This window comes from Anomaloglossus baeobatrachus, chromosome 5, assembly GCF_048569485.1.
Source record: "Anomaloglossus baeobatrachus isolate aAnoBae1 chromosome 5, aAnoBae1.hap1, whole genome shotgun sequence".
NCBI lineage: Eukaryota > Metazoa > Chordata > Amphibia > Anura > Aromobatidae > Anomaloglossus > Anomaloglossus baeobatrachus.
This window is the reverse complement of record NC_134357.1, coordinates 295,498,710-295,519,763: the sequence shown is the minus strand read 5'-3', so window position 1 is coordinate 295,519,763 and position 21,054 is coordinate 295,498,710. Positions and strand designations below refer to the sequence as shown.

The window sequence follows — 21,054 nt, the reverse complement described above, 5'->3', positions numbered from 1 at the left end:
GGACGGATGCCCCGACGGGACCTGTGAATGTAAGGCAAAACGCAATGTGAAAGGAGCCTTAGATATAATAAAAAAAAAAAAAAAAAAAAAAAAAAAAAAAAAAATGAATAAATATCACAATTTTAAAGCACAATAAAGAGTGTTTAAATTGGATCTTCATGTAGTTAAGTAAAATACACAATTAATGGTGGCTTTGCTGCACCCATCTTTTTTTCAATGTGCACTGCCTGTTCCATCAATTGTAATGGCACAAGCTTCTTTTCATTTCAAAGTAGGTCAAGGCTACACCAGGAAAAGGAACGCACACTGTCAAAGCACATTGGCTATGGTTTCACATTCCAAAATCTCAGGAGAAAATATGCCTGAGCCTCAAAGACTGTATGTGTTCCCATTATTTGAGCCTACGTATCATTATCAGGGCTTAAAAAGGCTGAGATATTACAGTACACCATACCTCCATCCTAGCTACTGCCCACAAAGGGCAAGTGAACAAAAAGAACTGAACCATTGTTGACATTTTGGGTTTTTTTTTCCTTGCTGGGTCAATGTACTTTACAAGGTGGCTATGTAGGATACGGAGGCGGTCGGGCAAATTATCCAATGAAGGTAATGCTGTCCAGGCACAAAAGCAATAGATAGTGAGTCTACTTCATTTACATTGCAATGGCGACTAGTAAAAAAAAAAATACTCATTATGCAGATACAGTATGTCAGAGCAAGACACAGAAGAAAACAGTAAGGCCGAGTTCACACAGGGAAATTGGCTAGTACGATATTTTACACAAATCTATATATTACATCTTCTAGCATTTGAATTTTATGTATCGGCACATTTCAGTCCATTTCCCGGGACTTCTTATGATGGTTTGCTAACATGCATGCGTTTAGCATGATAGTTGGTGTTTCTTTTCAAACCACACTACAACCCTGTATGAATCCAGGGTAGGAGTCAAGAAAGTGAATATATAAAAAAAAAAAAAAAAAAAAAAAAAAAAAAAAAAGACAGTATAAAATTACAGACTATCCTCAGCTTTCAAAGCTCTGGTCAGTAAGCTGTGCCCACTGTCACTTTCAATGTTGACTTCATGAGTGGAGAAGAACTTGATTAAGAGGAGTGTAGCAGGGATTAATATGGAACATTGGGGGGGGGGGGGGGGACTGCTGCCTGAAACGATACAGATTGTGAGTTTGATTCCCAGAGAGACAAGATCATTATTTGTAATTGTTTTTCATTATTTTTTTTGTAGTTTTATAGGAAAAAAAAAAATAAAAAAAAAATTATTAGATATAGATATCTAATAATTTTTTTTTTTAATTTTTATCTATCTATATCTATCTATCCCTATATCTATATCTATATAAATAAATAAATAAATAAATAAATAAAATGTACCGATTTTCATCCAGAAATCTGGATGGTAATTCCATGCGCTTTTTTTTTTTGTCACCTACAATCTATATGACATCTGTACGCATATGACACTTTCCTAACCTCTAGAATGCAGGTACATAGAAATACGTCTGTATATAGCAGTGTATTTCTAAGTACCAGTATAATATGCCTGTGGATTCACTGCCGGCAATGCAGTTTCAAGTATGCCAAATTCTATACTGATTAATATAGATTGTGCTTCTTAATTTTAACTACTGCCTATAAAGTTGTGGGTTTGATTGCCTGGGAGACCAGATCTCAAGAGAAGAGAATTGCTTAATTAATGGCAGTGTCTGCTGAGACATGCCGGCCCTGCCCCCGAGGAGAAGCAGCTACGGTTCAATGGTGGAAGTCGGGACAAAGCTCTGACTGCCGGGACAGTGAGACTGACACCTCAAAAAATAAATAAATAAATAAATAAATAAATAAATAGGGACAGTCCGGCTGTATCCGGGACGGTTGGGGAGCTATGTTCTCGCCTACTGTAAGTACATAAGCGAGGTGAAAGGCAGTCACACATAGCTGAAAGTAAAGACTACATACAGTGGGGCTTTGTTTTGTTTTTTTATATAGTCAGAGACAGTTATATTTGTATATGACAAATAGACAAAACAGCCCAACAGTTTTATTCAAGAACAAGTAGCTTCATTTTCTAAACTTTGGTGCATTGGAAAAATATAGAGTGTATAGGCCTCATTTTCAAGACTGTGTTAACAAAAATACTGTATGTGTTACCCATAGCAAGAAATCACACTACAGGTGTCATATTAGCTAATCTCTTATTGGCTGCAACAGCAATAAATGTTTTTCTTTTAGACAGTTGATACAAGGCCTATTTTCTTTACATTAATGGTCAACATGGTGTGAATCATTGGCAGCAATCTGAGGGTTAGTGATTGTAACTAGAGATTACAAACCAACATTAGTGCAGCAGACTCACTAGTCACGTTCACCCTAGTCAGTACATAGCACATTGTACTACAAACCCTCATCACCCTCTCTGCCATGCCTGCAGGTCTCTCCCAGCACTGCCAGTACCACTTGCCACTCTGCCCAGTTCAAAACTAACCATGCCCCAGCTCGGTCTGTGCATAGGTGCCAATAACTTGTAGTCTCTTGGCAAGAGGCAGCCACTTCTTGCTCTGTGATTCACTGCACTGACTCGCCAGCATGTTGCTAAACATGCTGTAATGTAAGCCCAAGGGATCCGTCTGAGAGCCCAGACATGTTCTATAGGGGAGAGACAAAGGTCAGAAAATGAGAAGATTGATGGAGGACGTAACACAAAAATAAAATATAAGAAATGGAAATACAAGATGCAGTTTTATTAGTGTGGAGATATTTTTTTTGTTATAGTGCATTCACAGTAGGTAAGGGATATTCCAATCCCCAAGATGTAATAATAATAGCAGATTTTTCCAATTAGAAGTGTAGTATCGTTCTCCTGATTAGCCATGTGTCTTACCTCATGTGCAGGGTATTGCAGCTTAAAGGGAACCTGTCAGCAGAAATTTCACCCAAAACCTAAAAGATTCCCCCTCTGCAGCTCCTGGGCTGCATTCTAGAAAGGTCCCTGTTATTATTGTGCCCCATGTGAGACCAAAATAAAGACTTTATAAAGTGGTACCTTTTTGTATTCAGATACTGTAAATGTGACACAGGGGCGGGCTCTCTGGCGTCCGTTATTCTGCCTCCTGGTCCTGTATGCCGCCACCATCGCTCCTTTCCATAGCTGATGCACCGCCCACTGCTCCAGCCATCCCCGCGCATGCCCAGTGCCAGTCTCACGGGACTGAGCAGTGTGACCGCTGGTGACGTGTGCGCAGGCAAGTGATTATGGGCGGGGCTGTGATTGTTATCAGCAAGTACCCCGCCCATAATCTCGTGAGCGCGCAAACCTCACCAGCAGTCACACTGTGCTCAGGGTAGATGCTAGACTACATGGGCTGCTTCCAGGGATGACGTCCCTTTTGTCACGTGATAGTATTTTGAACACGCCCCTATCACGTGACAAAAGGGACGTCATCCCTGGAAGCAGCCCATACAGTCTAGCACTACCCTGAGCACAGTGTGAACGCTGGTGAGGTTTGCGCGCTCACGAGATTATGGGCGGGTACTTGCTGATAACAATCACAGCCCCGCCCATAATCACTTGCCTGCGCACACGTCACCAGCAGTCAAACTGCTCAGTCCCGTGAGACTGGCACTGGGCATGCGCGGGGATGGCTGGAGCAGTGGGCGGTGCATCAGCTATGGAAAGGAGCGATGGGGGCGGCATACAGGACCAGGAGGCAGAATAACGGACGCCAGAGAGCCCGCCCCCATGTCACATTTACAGTATCTGAATACAAAAAGGTAGCACTTTATAAAGTCTTTATTTTGGTCTCACATGGGGCACAATAATAACAGGGATCTTTCTAGAATGCAGCCCAGGAGCTGCAGAGGGGGGAATCTTTTAGGTTTTGGGCGAAATTTCTGCCGACAGGTTCCCTTTAAGCTAGGTTCACATTTCTGTTGTTTTGCATCAGTTACATGCGTTGCTTGACGCTTGTGACTGATGCGTTGTACAACAGATGACAAGAATAAGAATTCATTGTTGGATTCCATTGTAAAACGTGAGAGAGAGAGAACGATCAGCTGATCATTCACAAAAAGCCGGCCGGCGGGTGATCAGCTGATCGCCCTCATTAGCTGGCCGGTGGGTGATCAGCTGATCGCCCTCATTAGCTGACCGCCGGGTGATCAGCTGATCGCTCTCATGAGCCAGCCAATTAGCTGATCACTCACAGAAGCCGGGTGAGCAGCTGATCGCTCACAGAAGGCGGCTGCTGGGCAATCAGCTGATCGTTCGGCCACTGAGAGAGCATGCGCAGCGAAATCAAAAGGATTCCGCTGCTCAAAAAACATTACACTCTGCGTTCCTGTCGCCGACGGTCAGTCGTTCCACAACTGATCAGTCGGGCGGCGGATGCAACTCAGCGTCATCAGTCACAATCCACCGCTGATACAAGTCTACGGGAACAACGGAATCCGCCAAACGGATTGCGTTGTTTATCAGAGCGGTGGATTGTGACTGATCATTAACAACGGAAATGTGGACCTAGCCTTAGATATCTTTGGTTACATCCACTCATATAGTGACAATTAGTTGCTGTGGTTGTAACATGGATACCTAAGCTGCAATGCCCTGCACATGAGGTAAGAGACATGGCTAATCAGGCGAACTATACTATATTTCTAACTGGAGTAATTTGCTAATATTATTAATTATTATACCTACTACATAATGGGATAGGACGTTGGAGATTTAAGGCTCCTAATAAAGTAATAAAGAGATTATAACGCCAATGGGGGGGGAAGTTGTTCCCCAGTTTTCCCAGAAGATTTCAAGTAGATATTCATCAATAATGTTACTCAGGAGTTTTCCAAAACTAAACTCAAAGAAAAAATAAATAAATAAATAAATAAATAAATAAATAAAATAAATAATATGTGTCATATCTTTTAAAACAAAAACACTACATTCAGAGTTCCTTCCGCCCGATGCAGCGTCAAAATAATGATGCTGCGTCGTGCAGCGGATGCAATGCAGACACTTACATTAGAGTGCGTCGTCAATACAAGTCTATGGAGAATAGTGCAGTGCGTTAACTGACTGCGCTATTATCCATAGCGGCGGATTGCGCTGAACGCAGGTGTGAAATTCTGCCTAACTTTGTAATATATGTTATCCGAGGAATTTGCTTCTTTCTCTGACAGAATTATCAAAATTCTCAATTCTGAGGTAAAAGAAGGGAATTTTGTTTACTTACCGTAAATTCCTTTTCTTCTAGCTCCAATTGGGAGACCCAGACAGTGGGTGTATAGCTACTGCCTCTGGAGGCCGCACAAAGAACTACACTTAAAAGTGTAAGGCCCCTCCCCTTCTGGCTATACACCCTCCCGTAGGAGTACAGATTCCTCAGTTTTAGTACCAAAGCAAGAAGGAGGAAAGCCAATAACAGTTTCAAAAACAAATTCAATCCGATAACTAGATCGGAGAACTTAAGAAACAACGTGAACAACATGTGCACCCGAAAAAACGAAACCCTAAAAACAGATAGGGCGGGTGCTGGGTCTCCCAATTGGAGCTAGAAGAAAAGGAATTTACGGTAAGTAAACAAAATTCCCTTCTTCTTTTTCGCTCCTAATTGGGAGACCCAGACAGTGGGACGTCCAAAAGCAGTCCCTGGGTGGGTAAAAAGATACCACATGAACGGGCTGTCATACAGCCTCTTCCTACAGGTGGGCCACCGCCGCCTGAAGGACCTGTCTACCTAGGCTGGCGTCTGCCGAAGCGTAGGTATGCACTTGATAGTGTTTGGTAAACGTGTGCAGACTCGACCAGGTAGCCGCCTGGCACACTTGCTGAGCCGTAGCCTGATGCCTCAACGCCCAGGACGCACCAACGGCTCTGGTAGAATGGGCCTTCAGTCCAGATGGAATCTGAAGCCCAGCAGAACGGTATGTGTGAAGAATTGGTTCCTTGATCCACCGCGCCAGGGTGGATTTGGAAGCTTGCGATCCCTTATGCTGACCAGCGACTAGGACAAAGAGCGCATCCGAACGGCGTAGAGGCGCCGTGCGAGAAATGTAAATCCTGAGTGCTCTCACCAGGTCCAACAGATGTAAACCCTTTTCAAATTGGTGAACTGGATGCGGACACAAAGATGGCAAAGTGATATCCTGATTGAGATGAAAGGAAGAAACCACCTTGGGAGAAAACTCTGGAATTGGACGCAGTACTACCTTGTCTTGGTGAAATACCAGGAAGGGAGATTTGCAAGATAACGCCGCCAGCTCGGACACTCTTCGAAGAGACGTGACCGCTACAAGAAAAACTACCTTTTGTGAAAGCCGAGAAAGGGGAACCTCTTTCAAAGGCTCGAAAGGCGGCTTTTGAAGAGCAAGGAGAACCTTGTTCAGATCCCAGGGTTCCAATGGCCGTCTGTAAGGAGGAACGATATGACAAACTCCTTGGAGAAACGTGCGTACTTTAGAAAGCTGTGCCAAGCGCTTCTGAAAGAATACGGATAACGCGGAGACTTGACCCTTAAGCGAGCTAAGGGACAAACCTTTTTCCAACCCAGACTGCAGGAAGGAAAGAAAAATTGGCAATGCAAATGGCCAGGGAGAAACCCCTTGAGCCAAGCACCACGCTAAGAATATCTTCCACGTCCTGTGATAGATCTTAGCTGAGGATGGTTTTCTAGCCTGTCTCATTGTGGCAACAACTGCCTGAGATAAACCTGAGGCCGCTAGGATCCAGGACTCAATGGCCACACAGTCAGGTTCAGGGCCGCAGAATTCAGATGGAAAAACGGCCCTTGAGACAGCAGATCTGGACGGTCTGGTAGTGCCCACGGTTGGCCTACCGTGAGATGCCACAGATCCGGGTACCACGACCTTCTTGGCCAATTTGGAGCGACGAGTATGGCTCCCTGGCAGTCGGACTTGATTTTCCGGAGAACTCTGGGTAACAATGCTAGAGGTGGGAACACATAGGGGAGTCGGAATTGCGACCAATCCTGAACCAAGGCGTCTGCCGCCAGCGCTCGGTGATCGTGAGACCGTGCCATGAAAACTGGGACCTTGTTGTTGTGCCGTGACGCCATCAGATCGACGTCCGGCGACCCCCAGCGGCAACAGATCTGTTGAAACACGTCCGGGTGAAGGGACCATTCTCCTGCGTCCATGCCCTGGCGACTGAGAAAGTCTGCTTCCCAGTTTTCCACGCCTGGGATGTGAACTGCAGATATGGTGGACGCTCTGCTTTCCACCCACGTCAAAATCCGCTGGACTTCTTGAAAAGCTTGGCGACTGCGTGTTCCCCCTTGGTGGTTGATGTACGCCACCGCCGTGGAATTGTCCGACTGAATCCGAATCTGCTTGCCTTCCAGCCATTGTTGGAAGGCTCGCAGGGCAAGGTAGATTGCTCTGATTTCCAGAACATTGATCTGCAAGGTGGACTCTTCCTGAGTCCACGTCCCCTGAGCCCTGTGGTGGAGAAACACCGCTCCCCACCCTGATAGGCTCGCATCTGTCGTGACCACTGCCCAGGACGGGGGAAGGAACGACTTTCCCTGTGACAATGAGTTGGGGAGAAGCCACCAACGTAGAGAATCCTTGGCACTCTGAGAGAGGGAGACAGTCCTGTCGAGGGACGTCGATTTCCCATCCCATTGGCGCAGAATGTCCCATTGGAGAGGGCGCAGATGAAACTGCGCGAACGGGACTGCCTCCATTGCTGCTACCATCTTTCCTAGGAAATGCATGAGGCGCCTCAGTGAGTGCGACTGGCTCTGAAGGAGAGATTGCACTCCAGTCCGTAGCGAGCACTGCTTGTCCAGTGGAAGCCTCACTATCGCTGATAGAGTATGAAACTCCATGCCAAGATAAGTCAGAGATTGGGTTGGGGTTAGATGAGACTTTGGAAAGTTGATAATCCACCCGAAAGTCTGGAGAGTGTCTAGCGCCACCTTCAGACTGTGTTGGCATGCTTCTTGAGAGGATGCCTTTATAAGCAGGTCGTCTAGGTACGGGATGACCGAGTGACCCTGCGAGTGCAGAACAGCTACTACTGCTGCCATGACTTTGGTGAAGACCCGGGGGGCTGTTGCCAGACCGAAGGGTAACGCTACGAACTGTAGGTGCTCGTCGTGTATGACGAAACGTAGGAAACGCTGATGCTCTGGTGCAATCGGCACGTGGAGATACGCATCTTTGATGTCTATTGATGCTAGAAAATCTCCCTGAGACATTGAGGCTATGACGGAGCGTAGGGATTCCATCCGGAACCTCCTGACTTTTACGTGTCTGTTGAGCAACTTCAGATCCAGGACGGGACGATACGATCCGTCCTTTTTTGGGACCACAAACAGATTGGAGTAAAAACCGTGACCCTGTTCCTGAAGAGGGACGGAGGTCACCACTCCTTCCGCCTTTAGAGCGGCCACCGCCTGCAACAGAGCGTCGGCTCGGTCTGGTGGTGGAGAAGTTCTGAAGAAACGAGTTGGCGGACGAGAACCGAACTCTATCCTGTACCCGTGAGATAGAATATCTCTCACCCAACGGTCTTTGACATTTGCTAGCCAAATGTCGCCAAAGTGGGACAGCCTCCCACCGACCGCGGGTGTGGGCATCGGAGACCGCAAGTCAGGAGGACGTCGTTTTGGCAACGGTTCCTCCGGCTGGTCTTTTTGGGCGTGACTGAGACCTCCAAGAATTTGAACGTCTCTGGTCCTTTTGAGTCTTTTTTGACGAGGCGAATTGGGACCTGCCCTGTCCTCGAAAGGACCGATAACCAGACTGACCCCTCCTCTGTTGGGGCTTGTTTTGTCTGTGTTGCGGTAAGGAAGAGTCCTTACCCTTGGAGTGTTTGATGATTTCATCCAAACGCTCTCCAAACAATCGGTCACGAGAAAAAGGCAAATTGGTTAAGCACTTCTTGGAATGAGAATCTGCTTTCCAATGTCTCAACCACAGAGCCCTACGCAAAACAACTGAGTTGGCTGACGCCACTGCCGTGCGGCTTGTAGCGTCAAGAACAGCATTAATCGCGTACGACGCAAATGCCGCCATTTGCGAGGTCAATGGTGCTACCTGCGGGGCAAATGCACGTGTGACTGAGTCGACTCGCGCAAGCCCGGCCGTGATAGCTTGGAGTGCCCATACGGCCGCAAAAGAAGGCGCTAATGACGCTCCAATCGCTTCATAGATGGATTTCAGCCAGAGCTCCATCTGCCTGTCAGTGGCATCTTTAAGTGCCGCTCCATCTTCAACAGCAACCAAGGATCTGGCTGCAAGCCTGGAAATTGGAGGATCCACTTTTGGACACTGGGTCCAACCCTTGACCACTTCAGAGGGAAAAGGGTAGCGTGTATCTTTAAGTCGTTTAGGAAAACGCCTTTCAGGATAAGCGTGGGGTTTCTGGATTGCGTCTCTGAAGTCAGCGTGGTCCAGAAAAGTGCTTAATGTACGCTTAGGGTATCTGAAATGGATTCTCTCGTGCTGCGAAGCTGACTCCTCTACAGGAGGAGCTGGTGGGGAAATATTCAACATCTTATTGATGTTAAATATAAGATCATTAACTATTGCGTCACCATCTGGTGTATCTAGATTGAGAGCGGTCCCAGGATCAGAATCCTGATCAGTTAAGTCCGCCTCATCACCCATAGATTCATCCCGCTGGGATCCAGACCATTGAGATGAATGTGAAGGCCCGTCATAACGAGCCCGCTTAGGCTGCCCGGGGCCATCGTCCGAGTCAGAGTCTTCACCCTGAGGTGTAGATGCCCGTCCCGGAGCTAGGAGCTGAGGGGGACCAGGGGGCAATACATGCACAGTGTCCGTGGTCTGAAGTACAGGCCTAGCTCGCAATGTGTCAAGAATTTGTGACATAGTGAGAGACATTCTGTCAGCAAAAGCTGCAAACTCAGTTCCTGTCACCTGGACAGCATTCACAGGTGGTACACCCTGGGACACGTCCAGCAGAGGTCCCGACTGTGCAAGCGCCGCAGGGGCCGAGCACTGCACACAATGGGGGTCCGTGGAGCCTGCCGGTAGAAAAGTCCCACATGCGGTGCAGGAAGCATACAATGTCTGTGCCTTGGCACCCTTGCGTTTTACGGGCGACATGCTGCTGGCTCTCTGCATGTGAGAGAGTCTATAGCCAAAGGGCGACCAGCGCTATGTAATACCAAGTATTTGTAACAACAAAATACTAAGAATACTACGAGCACAAGAGGGGGTGAGCCCTGAGGGCTGCTTACCGCCCGCTGAACAGCGGGTAAGAGGCTGCAGAATGCCTTGTCTGGGTCTCCCCGGCTCCCCTCTGCAGCTCAGCGTGTCAGCAAGAATGGCTGCCGGCTACTGTGGAGAGGGGCGGTCCGTGGGAGTTCCCAAACAAAAGTGCGGGAACAGTGTCCCCTCTGTGCTGACTGTGAGGGCTGGAGTATGTAAAAACGACTCCAGCCCTCAGCGCTGATGCACTGGCCAGCGTCCCGCCCCTCTCCTGACTGGCAGGTCTGTGGGCGGGAACGAACGAAAGCAGGCCGCAAAAGCCGGGGACTCGAGTTATCAGCGCGGCCGCCGTAAAAGCGCGGGCCGCGCTGAAGTCCCCGGCGCACCGCAAGTGCCAGCCGCGCCGCTGTTCGAGCGGCCGGCGCGACCGAGTTCTGGACGTGGGCAGCGTCCCGCCCCTCTCCTGACTGGCAGGTGTGGGGGCGGGAACGAAAGGAAGCAGGCCGCAAAAGCCGGGGACTGTAGTTATCAGCGCGGCCGCCGTAAAAGCGCAGGCCGCGCTGAAGTCCCCGGCGCACTACAAGTGCCAGCCGCGCCGCAGTCCCAGCGGCCGGCGCGGCCTATTCCCATAAATGTGCCTGCTTCAGCAAAGCTGAATGAGGCCATGGCACAGGCGCCGTAGCGCTGATGTCCCCCGGCGCACTACAACACCCAGCATGCTGCGGTGTGAGCGCCAGATACACGGGGACACAGAGTACCTTGAGGAAGCAGGGCCATGTCCCTGATGTACTCCGCTCCATCCAGCATCTTCTCCAGGGGCTGTGGATGGAGCACGGTCTCTGTGCCTGGAGACCAGTAAATCCCACTTCACCCAGAGCCCTGTAAAAAGGGATGGGGAAGGAATCAGCATGTGGGCTCCTGCCGCCGTACCCGCAATGGGTACCTCAACCTTACAAACACCTCCGACATAAGTGGGGTGAGAAGGGAGCATGCTGGGGACACTATATGTGTCCTCTTTTCTTCCATCCGACATAGTCAGCAGCTGCTGCTGACTAAAAACAATGGAGCTATGCGTGCGTGTCTGACCTCCTTGCGCACAAAGCTAAAACTGAGGAATCTGTACTCCTACGGGAGGGTGTATAGCCAGAAGGGGAGGGGCCTTACACTTTTAAGTGTAGTTCTTTGTGCGGCCTCCAGAGGCAGTAGCTATACACCCACTGTCTGGGTCTCCCAATTAGGAGCGAAAAAGAAATCTGTATTCAGTGAAGACTTTCCCATTACTGAGATAGGAGATGGCAGTTATCATAAATGAGATACTATGATGAAAGGAGGGGGCAGCGCTCCTCCATCTTCAATCTACATAGAATCTCATGGTAACAGCTGCCATCTCCTATGTCAGTAATGGGAAAGTCTTCACCGATTACAGGTTTTACCTCAGAGTTGAGAATTTTGATAATTTTGGCAGAGAAAGAAGGATATTTTTCTGATAAGATATATTACAAAGTTACTTATTTTCAGGTGTACTATTGATTTATGAAATAAAAATGGCGGTTACACTTTAAGGCTCTTCCACCTGCAGCAGTTTATGGACCCCCTACAGCCCCACATGCTGCGTACGAGTTGGGGGAAGGCCCAAGTGCTACGCATGCGCCGGAGAGGCCAGTATTGGCACAATTTTCAATTTTAGCAGCCACCCTCAGAATACACGCAGGTCAATAAACCTCTCATGTAAAAGTAGTCACCGGCTATTTTGCAGACTGTTACTTTTATGGACACTAATATAAAATGTCTACTGAACCACTTTGCTCCAGGTAAACTCAGCCTCTACATGTTTGCACTTTGGTGCTAGGAGGATCCACTAACAACATAGCACTTTGGTCGGGGCAGTTATTTACTCAGCGCAAAGCAAGTCTCAGTCAGGCAGATGGCAGTGTACATGGCGGAAAGCCAGCAAAATACCAGAGCAGAGGTGAAGTCCAAGGTATCTACAGGTGACATAACACAGCGGGTAGTGTGCACAGAGGTGACAGTCACTGTACACATCCCACACCGGCAGCCTACGTGACATCAGACAGCACAAAGAGGAACAGAGGCAGCTCCCTCCATACCAAGAGGCGGTGACACGGCCTGCAGTCACACACATTCACTGTCAGCATGAGCCATACAATACAGTGCTAGAAACCAATACAATTACTGTTCACATGGGCTATTCTGCTACTGAGTGTTGCCCACGTCACCAGCATTATAAGGGTATGTCCATACACACCACCACATATCTGCAGTAAATGGGCTGAAAATGTGCATGTATTTCATGTAGATTCACAGCGAATTATACCTTTGTAACACTGCAAGGAGTTAAATCCGCTGGAAAAATCTGCCACTGAAACCGACATCTTATGGATGTGAAATCCAGTATTGCAGGTCTGTTTTTCCGCATAAAAAAAAAAAAAAAAAAAAAAAAAAAGGGAAAAGGAAAAAGGCTACAGCTTGTGGATGAAACGTGCCAACATGTCAACCTTGATGATCACTATTATTCTCTGAGAATTTTACCTTGCCAAATCCGCAGCTAAAATCCACAGAAATAATACTTAAAAGCACCACTCCAGCGTTATATTTTATTTCATTGCTGGCGTGGTACTTAAATCTCTGACCCCACTGTTATTCTCACCCTCCAGGAGCTGTTTTTACCGACACTTTGGTAGGTCTCCGGCCATTTGTGACCTGCCAGCTGCTCCAGTGCTTCACAGAACACACTGGAGGTGACAACTTAATATAAGTCTATGAGAGACGCTTTCTGGCTCTTATAGACTTTTATTGAGAACTTGTGAAGCAATGTCTAACTTCTGGCCAGTCAGAAGTTACGATCACAAGATGACGCCGTGGAGAGACACTAAGATAAGATGAAAATATCTACCGTATTTTTCGGACTATAAGACGCACCGGACTATAAGACGCACCCTGGTTTTAGAGGAGGAAAATGGGAAAATAAAACTTTAAGCAAAAAATGTGGTCATGACACACTGTTATGGGGCGAGGATCTGCTGCTGACACTGTTATGGGGGTAATGTCCCCAAATTCTCTACTAAGGTACTCCATCCTGGTAATGATCCTCCTGCCTTGTATAGGATCCTGCTATAAACCCCCATCCAGCCTGTTCACATACCCCCCCCATCCAGCCTGTTCACATACCCCCCCCATCCAGCCTGTTCACATACCCCCCCCCATCCAGCCTGTTCACATACCCCCCCCCCATCCAGGCTGTTCACATACCCCCCCCATCCAGCCTGTTCACATACCACCCCCCCCCCCCATCCAGCCTGTTCACATACCCCCCCCATCCAGCCTGTTCACATACCCCCCCATCCCTCCTGCTCATATACTCCCATCCTGCTATATGCCCCCATCGTGCTCATATACCATCCTGGTATATGGCCTGTATCCTATAGCACAGAGAAAAAAAATAAACGTTTATACTCCCCTTTTCCTCACTCCCTGCAGCACCGATCACATCTTCCTCTCTGGCACGCTGACCTGTGTGTGTGTGGAGCCGTTCCCCTGCTGCATCGCGATGTCTTCCTGTCTGTGCCGATCAGCTGACCAGCTCAGCACAGATCAGCTGACCGGCACAGATCGGAAGACATCGCGTGCAGCAGGGGGGTGGCTCCACACACGGGGACGGGTGAGTGTACTGATTCACTGCACCCCGCGCTGGTAATGACGCGCGGGGGGCAGTGAATACAGCCGCACATGATCACTCCAGGCTGTAATTGCCAGGGGTGATCATGCGGCCGGCTCTTTGCTATGCGCGCGTCCCCGCTCGTCCTCCCGCCCACCTGTCAGCGCCGGCTTCAGCGCTGAGAGATGGGCGGGAGGATGGGCGTGCATATGTAATGAGCGGGCCCACGTGGTCACGGCAGGCGCTGCTGCTGCCTGCTCGTGCCCCCGATGACCTGCAGCACCCTCATTCCCAGCCGCAGCCCTATAGTCAGACCATAAGACGCACCCCCAACATTTGGGGGAAAAAAAGTGCGTCTTATGGTCCGAAAAATACGGTAATAAATATATATGATATTATATATATATATCCATCTCTCTATATTATACACTAGAATGGTGTTTTTTTTTAAGGGGACTTCAAAAGAAAACATTTTAGCACATATTTTAACAGGGAAAATGCAAAGTCCTGCATCTGGGTACAAGAAAGGGGAAAAGAACTTGGGCATAATAGTGGATCCCAGATTCAACATGAGCCAACAATGCGGAGCTGCAGCTAAAAAGGCCAACAAAATTCTGGGATGTATCAAGACAAGCATCGAATCTAGATCAAGAGAGGTCATTATTCCCCAATACTCTGCCCTGGTCAGACCCCACCTGGAATACTGTGTACAGTTCTGGGCGCCCCAATTCAAGAAAGACATTGATACAGTATATTGCAGCAAGTCCAGAGAAGAACAACCAAGATGGTAGAAGGTCTGCAAACCATGTCAAATGAAGACCAGCTAAAAGAACTAGGAATGTTTAGTTTGAAAAAGAGAAGGCTGAGAGGAGACTTAATAGCGGTCTACAAATATCTGAAAGGTAGTCACAGTGCAGAGGAAACTACCCTATTATCATTAGCACAAGGAAGTACAAGTAGTAATGGAATGAAACTAAAAAGGAAGGAGATTCAAATTAGACATTAGGAAAAACTTTCTGACAGTGATGGCAGTCAGAGAGAAGAACAGGCTACCACGGGAGGTAGCGAGGTCTCTATCAATGGAAATCTTCAAACGGACGCTGGATAAACACACAGCTGGGATGGTTTAGGAAAACCTGCAGTCACAGGGGGTTGGACCCGATGGTTCTTGAGGTCCCTTCCAACTCTACCATTCTATGATTCTATGTAAGGGGTTGTAAGTGTTGGTAAGTAAGGGGCACCTGTCATGTCCCCTCCCTGAGCTTTCCAAACACGACTATAGCACCCAATATGGTGATAACTTTGTTCTAATAAGGATCTTTCATGTTGCAGACAAACCTTGCTAGGTTTTAAAAATGAGCTGCAGAAGAAAAGTTCATCATATGCCAACAAATCAGGAATATTGCAGAGGGGTACCTCTCCCCCAGAGAGGACCTGCCAATACTTAACATGGTAGTTGCCATATTAGATGCTATAGTGGCAGTGTATACCATTTGGGGGACCTGATACTTCCACATTTAAAGGGAACGTTTAACATCCCACCATGAACAACATCTGCAAGTGGTTTGTATAGGTTTGCTCGCACACTCCAAACACATACTGATGGTGAAGAACTCAAACCTGCGCACTCTTATTTTAAAAAGGGGGTGGGGGGGGGGGGGGGGGGGAATGTCACAAAACTCGATTAAGAATTAAATGATTTTTCTAATTATCATTAGCTAGTCAACCGCTTAATTTAGTAAAATGACCAACTCAGAAATAAGATAAGCGCTCAGGAGACAGAGCATCAGAAGGGATGATATAATGTAGAGATGGCCATTAGCTGGCCATACCCTTATGGAGGAAGATGGCTGAGCGACCATTTGGCTGTCAGATATTTTTATCGGCTTCCCTATACAATGAACATTTGACTCAGCCGAGCAAAGCAATCAAGTGTTTTTAGAGGGGAGAGAGGAGAAAGCCGCTTCCAGACAGCTCCGGCAGTGGTGGGGCTCCTGAAGAACACAAGGGTCGGGGAGTTGAAAATCAAACTGTGCAACCTCATCCCCCACAAATTCACCGGAGAATCAGGAAGCCCACCATAAACATTAGAATCTGACCAGCTTTAAATGTGTATGGGGACCTTTAGGCTATGTGTGCACTTTGCGTTTTCACCTGCGTTTTGAACTGCAGCGTTTTCATGCCAAAATGCATGCGTTTTGATTTTCAAGCAAAGTCTATGGGAAAAGTGGATTTCTTGTGCGCACTTTGCTGTTCAAAACGCTGCATTTAATTTGCATATTTTTGGTCAAAAACTCAGCGTTTAAAGAAGCAGCATGTCAAAATTGTTTTTGCCATTTGGGCTGCGTTTTGCTAACATTGAAGTCAATGAGAAATTGCAAAAAGCAAGCATCAAAATTCCAGCGTTTTACATGCTTTTTAGACTGCTTTCACACTACGTTTGCGTAGTGACATGCGTCCTGAACGTTTTTTTAACGCAAAAACAGATCCAGTGCAAATGCGTTTTCATTTCAATGCATTTGCAATGGACTCGCGTCAACATGCGTTCACCTGCGTTATAGTGAGGATCCAGCGAGTTGCAGTTTTTTAAACATTTTTCAAAAACGCTACTTGTAGCGTTTTTGAGCTGCGTCCAAATACTGCAAATTGCTGGATCCTGACTATACTGCATGCAAACGTATGTGAACGCTGGCATGCTGATAGACAGGATCCTGCTTGCTCTACTGAGCATGCACAGAAACCAGCCTCGGGTGATCAGTCCCTCTCGCCCCCTCCCTCTCTGTCTCTCTCCCTCTCTCTCTGTCTCTCTCCTCCCTCTCTTCCTCTCTCCCCACCTGAGAGCTGCGGACACTCGTAACCAAGATAAATATAGGGTAACCAAGCAAAGCGCTTCTCTTAGTTACCCGATGTTTACGTGTGCAGGGAGCCCGGCTCCTAGCAGCTGCGGTCACTCGTAACCAACGTAAATATCGGGTATCCAAGCAAGTTACCCGAGGTTTACGAGCTTCTGCAGCTGTCAGAAGCCGGCTCCCAGTAAATCAAGTTCAGTTCCACTGACTCCCGATCACATGACTCCAATGCCCGCCCATAAACTTAAAGTGACAGGATCCTGCAAAATAACATGCGTTTGCATGCGTTTTTTTTGCTGTAAAAGCAGGATCCGCTTTTACAGCAAAAAAAAAAAAAAAAAAAAAAAAGAAGAAGTTCATGACGCATGCTAAAAAAAAAAAAAAAAGTAGTGTAAAAGCAGCGATAGCTGCAGAAAACATGCGTTTCTGACCTAAAAATAATGGAATCATATGTCCCTTTACACACACACACACAATTAAATGAAAAATATTAAATTTGTTATTTTAGCCATAAATAGTATAAAACCGCTATTATGTTAAATATAACTCTTTTTGTTATGATTTAAATAATTTGTTTTCATTTTTTTTTCCTTTTTTCATAGTGTTTCTACGTTAAAACTTTATTTAGTAGTGTCTTTGTAATCAAAACGCATCTGACTTAAAGCAATGGAAAAGCATGTAAAAAGCGCTAAAAACGCGGCTAAAACGCACACGTATTTATCACGTTTGTGTGGTCAATAACAACTTTGGCAAAAACCATTTCTGCCAGAGAATGCATTTCGAACTGCAACTACCTCGACGCAAAGTGCGCACATAGCCTTAGATCCCAGCGACATAACATACAGTCATATGAAAAAGTTTGGGCACCCCTATTAATGTTAACCTTTTTTCTTTATAACAATTTGGGTTTTTGCTACAGCTATTTCAGTTTCATATATCTAATAACTGATGGATTCAGTAATATTTCTGGATTGAAATGAGGTTTATTGTACTAACAGAAAATGTGCAATCCGCATTTAAACAGAATTTGACCGTTGAAAAAGTATGGGCACCTCAACATAAAAGTGACATTAATATTTTGTAGATCCTCCTTTTGCAAAAATAACAGCCTCTGGTCGCTTCCTGTAGCTTTTAATGAGTTCCTGGATGAAGGTATATTTGACCATTCCGGTTTACAAAACAATTCCAGTTCAGTTAAGTTTGATGGTCGCTGAGCATAGACAGCCCGCTTCACATCATCCCACAGATGTTCAATGATATTCAGGTCTGGGGACTGGGCTGGCCATTCCAGAACATTGTAATTGTTCCTCTGCATGAATGCCTGAGTCGATTTGGAGCGGTGTTTTGGATCATTGTCTTGCTGAAATATCCATCCCCTGCGTAACTTCAACTTCGTCACTGATTCTTGCACATTATTGTCAAGAATCTGCTGATACTGAGTTGAATCCATGCGACCCTCAACTTTAACAAGATTCCCAGTGTCGGCATTGGCCACACAGCCCCAAAGAATGATGGAACCTCCACCAAATGTTACTGTGGGTAGCAAGTGCTTTTCTTGGAATGCCGTGTTTTTTTTCGCCTCCATGCATATCGCCTTTTTGTATGACCAAACAACTCAATCTATGTTTCATCAGTCCACACGACCTTCTTCCAAAATGTAACTGGCTTGTCCAAATGTGCTTTTGCATACCTCAGGCGACTCTGTTTGTGGCGTACTTGCAGAAACTGCTTCTTTCGCATCACTCTCCCATACAGCTTCTCCTTGTGCAAAGTGTGTTGTATTGTTGACCGATGCACAGTGACACCATCTGCAGCAAGATGATGCTGCAGGTCTTTGCAGGTGGTCTGTGGATTGTCCTTGACTGTTCTCACCATTCTTCTTCTCTGCCTTTCTGATATTTTTCTTGGCCTGACACTTCTGGGCTTAACAAGAACTGTACCTGTGTTCTTCCATTTCCTTACTATGTTCCTCACAGTGGAAACTGACAGTTTAAATCTCTGAGACAACTTTTTGTATCCTTCCCCTGAACAACTATGTTGAATAATCTTTGTTTTCAGATCATTTAAGAGTTGTTTTGAGGAGCCCATGATGCCACTCTTCATAGGAGATTCAAATAGGAGAAGAACTTGCAAGTGGCCACCTTAAATACCTTTTCTCATGGTTGGATACACCTGCCTATGAAGTTCAAAGCTCAATGAGGTTACAAAACCAATTTAGTAAGTCAGTAAAAAGTAGTTAGGAGTGTTCAAATCAAGAAATTGATAAGGGTGGCCATACTTTTGCACCGGTCAAATTTTGTTTAAATGCGGATTGTACATTTTCTGTTAGTACAATAAACCTCATTTCAATCCAGAAATATTACTCAGTCCATCAGTTATTAGATATATGAAACTGAAATAGCTGTTGCAAAAACCCAAATTGTTATAAAGAAAAAAAGGTTAACATTAATAGGGGTGCCCAAACTTTTTCATATGACTGTATAGTGTACGCTGCACCTTCCTCCAGTAGTGACCGCAAGAAGCCAAGCACAATTGAGGAGCTCCATTCTGGACTCTGGGGCAAGGTACAATTCAGGCTCGAAGTGACCTGGAGATACGATTTATAGGACTTTATCTGCAGAAAAGATTACGTTTTACAGTTATATACGCCATCAGTTGTACAAACTCCAAACTACAGGGATTTATCTTCACACACAAGGTCGATCTAAACAGATAATAGATTCAATGAGGTGGAAAGCCTCACCTAGCTTCAATGCAGGGCATCTACACAGAATCAGCTTTTCTATTTTGTCTATGGATCAGGAATAATTAGGAACCTTGTAATTGTTGAGATTTCCATGCCCTCTTAAAGGAGGAGGTTCAACCTATTAGAAAAACCCCATCAAACTGCTTTTATATTCCCAGCACTGACAATTACATGGTCTCCCATCAGTCTAGATTTACTTGGTAGCTATCATGATGCTACATACTGGACCAGAGCAGTGCTTCATTGGCCAGAGGTGACATGTTGTCCATACAGTCAGTGATTGGAGGTGGCATTCTCCCGTTGTCTCGGACATGTCAAGGCTGCAGATAAAGGGTTACGTGGCTCCGCATTGGAAGAGCATGGTGCTGATGATGCTACCTCCCACACACCACCATGGCTAATCCAATGAACTTCTGATCATCCATACGTCTTGGCAGGTAAGTGGGATTGCCAAGTAATCGACACCGCTCACTTCAAACACTGAAATGAGCGATTCTATATGGCAGAGGATAACCCCTTTAAGGGGCTTTTCCCAGCGATAACAGAATAGCTGGTATGTGCCCGATAGCTGATGATCCTACTGATCACAACAACGGGGGACTTATGTCCCAATTTGAGTACAGCGCTGGTCAAGCATGCAATGTGCGGCTTTGAGTGGAATCACACCGTGAATGGTCAACTTTGGGGCAGCGATTAGTCACTTCTCACCCCTCCTGTGATGTTAACCTGCATGATCTACCTTAAAAATAAACATTTTTATGATGTCAGCCTTGGAGGTTTACCTCTTGAACCAGTAGATTTCCTCAGGGTCAGATATTCCATGTTCTCGCATCTTCTGGACCATCTGAGCACTTTTCTTGATGGCCACCTCATAGCGCTCACTGCGGGACAAGAAGTTGGGGTCTTCATGCTGGAAGTCCGGGTCACTGATCACTAGGTTTTCTACAACAGTATCATATTACAACAGTCAGTATGAAGGATTCCGTAGTCTGCACCTTATAATAACACATAAGTGACCCTTCTGCCTGTCTACAATGAGCCACACGCCAAAATGTGGTCAGAGCCGATGCTTCCCATGGACGCCATGGAAACGTCAGCACTTTCTAGTTAAATCAGCTCTTTGGTGACGTCTATGATCAAAGATCACCACCGATTTCCTGACAATACAGATATCTTGGACATATTGGGACATTTGGATGGAACCTCCCTTTAAACTATAATATAATTTCTATAAAGCAACCAGATCACACAGCCTGCAGGTACCAGGAGGTTGTGATCTTCCCCAGCCATAGCACTGACAGCCTGTTATCATGCACAGCATCCCTCAGTGCCCACCTGCCCCAGTGACTACTTTTCCCACCTCCCCACCCCACAGTGGTCCCCACCAATCTCTCTCCTCCTGCGGGTCCTCTCTGGGGTCCCATCCAGGACATATGTGACGGTCTCCGGGTTGAAGGAGGCGGTGGCCCTCTCCCTGCTCAGGTCCGGATTCATTGCTCAGCTCTCACCTCTGCAACTACCCACTGCCGGCCTTTACCCCCTATTACATGTGACAAGGAAGCCCCGCCCC

The 21,054-nt window shown here is 46.6% G+C and overlaps 1 protein-coding gene across 2 annotated transcripts in view; it reads right to left on the bottom strand.

The window, feature by feature from the left end:
• The window catches only part of ACOX1 (acyl-CoA oxidase 1), a 56,083-nt gene extending 35,032 nt beyond the window's left edge, over positions 1–21,051 (bottom strand). The window contains exons 1-3 of one of the 2 annotated variants that reach the window (XM_075349600.1): positions 20,870–21,051; positions 20,267–20,426; positions 2,502–2,662 (exon numbers count right to left, since the gene is read on the bottom strand). In XM_075349600.1, the coding sequence (XP_075205715.1) occupies positions 2,502–2,662; positions 20,267–20,426; positions 20,870–20,978 (430 nt within the window). In that variant the 5' untranslated portion in view covers positions 20,979–21,051. The remainder of the gene's footprint in view (positions 1–2,501; positions 2,663–20,266; positions 20,427–20,869) is intronic. The other variant, XM_075349599.1, reaches the window with a different exon arrangement.
• Positions 21,052–21,054: the final 3 nt, after the last annotated feature.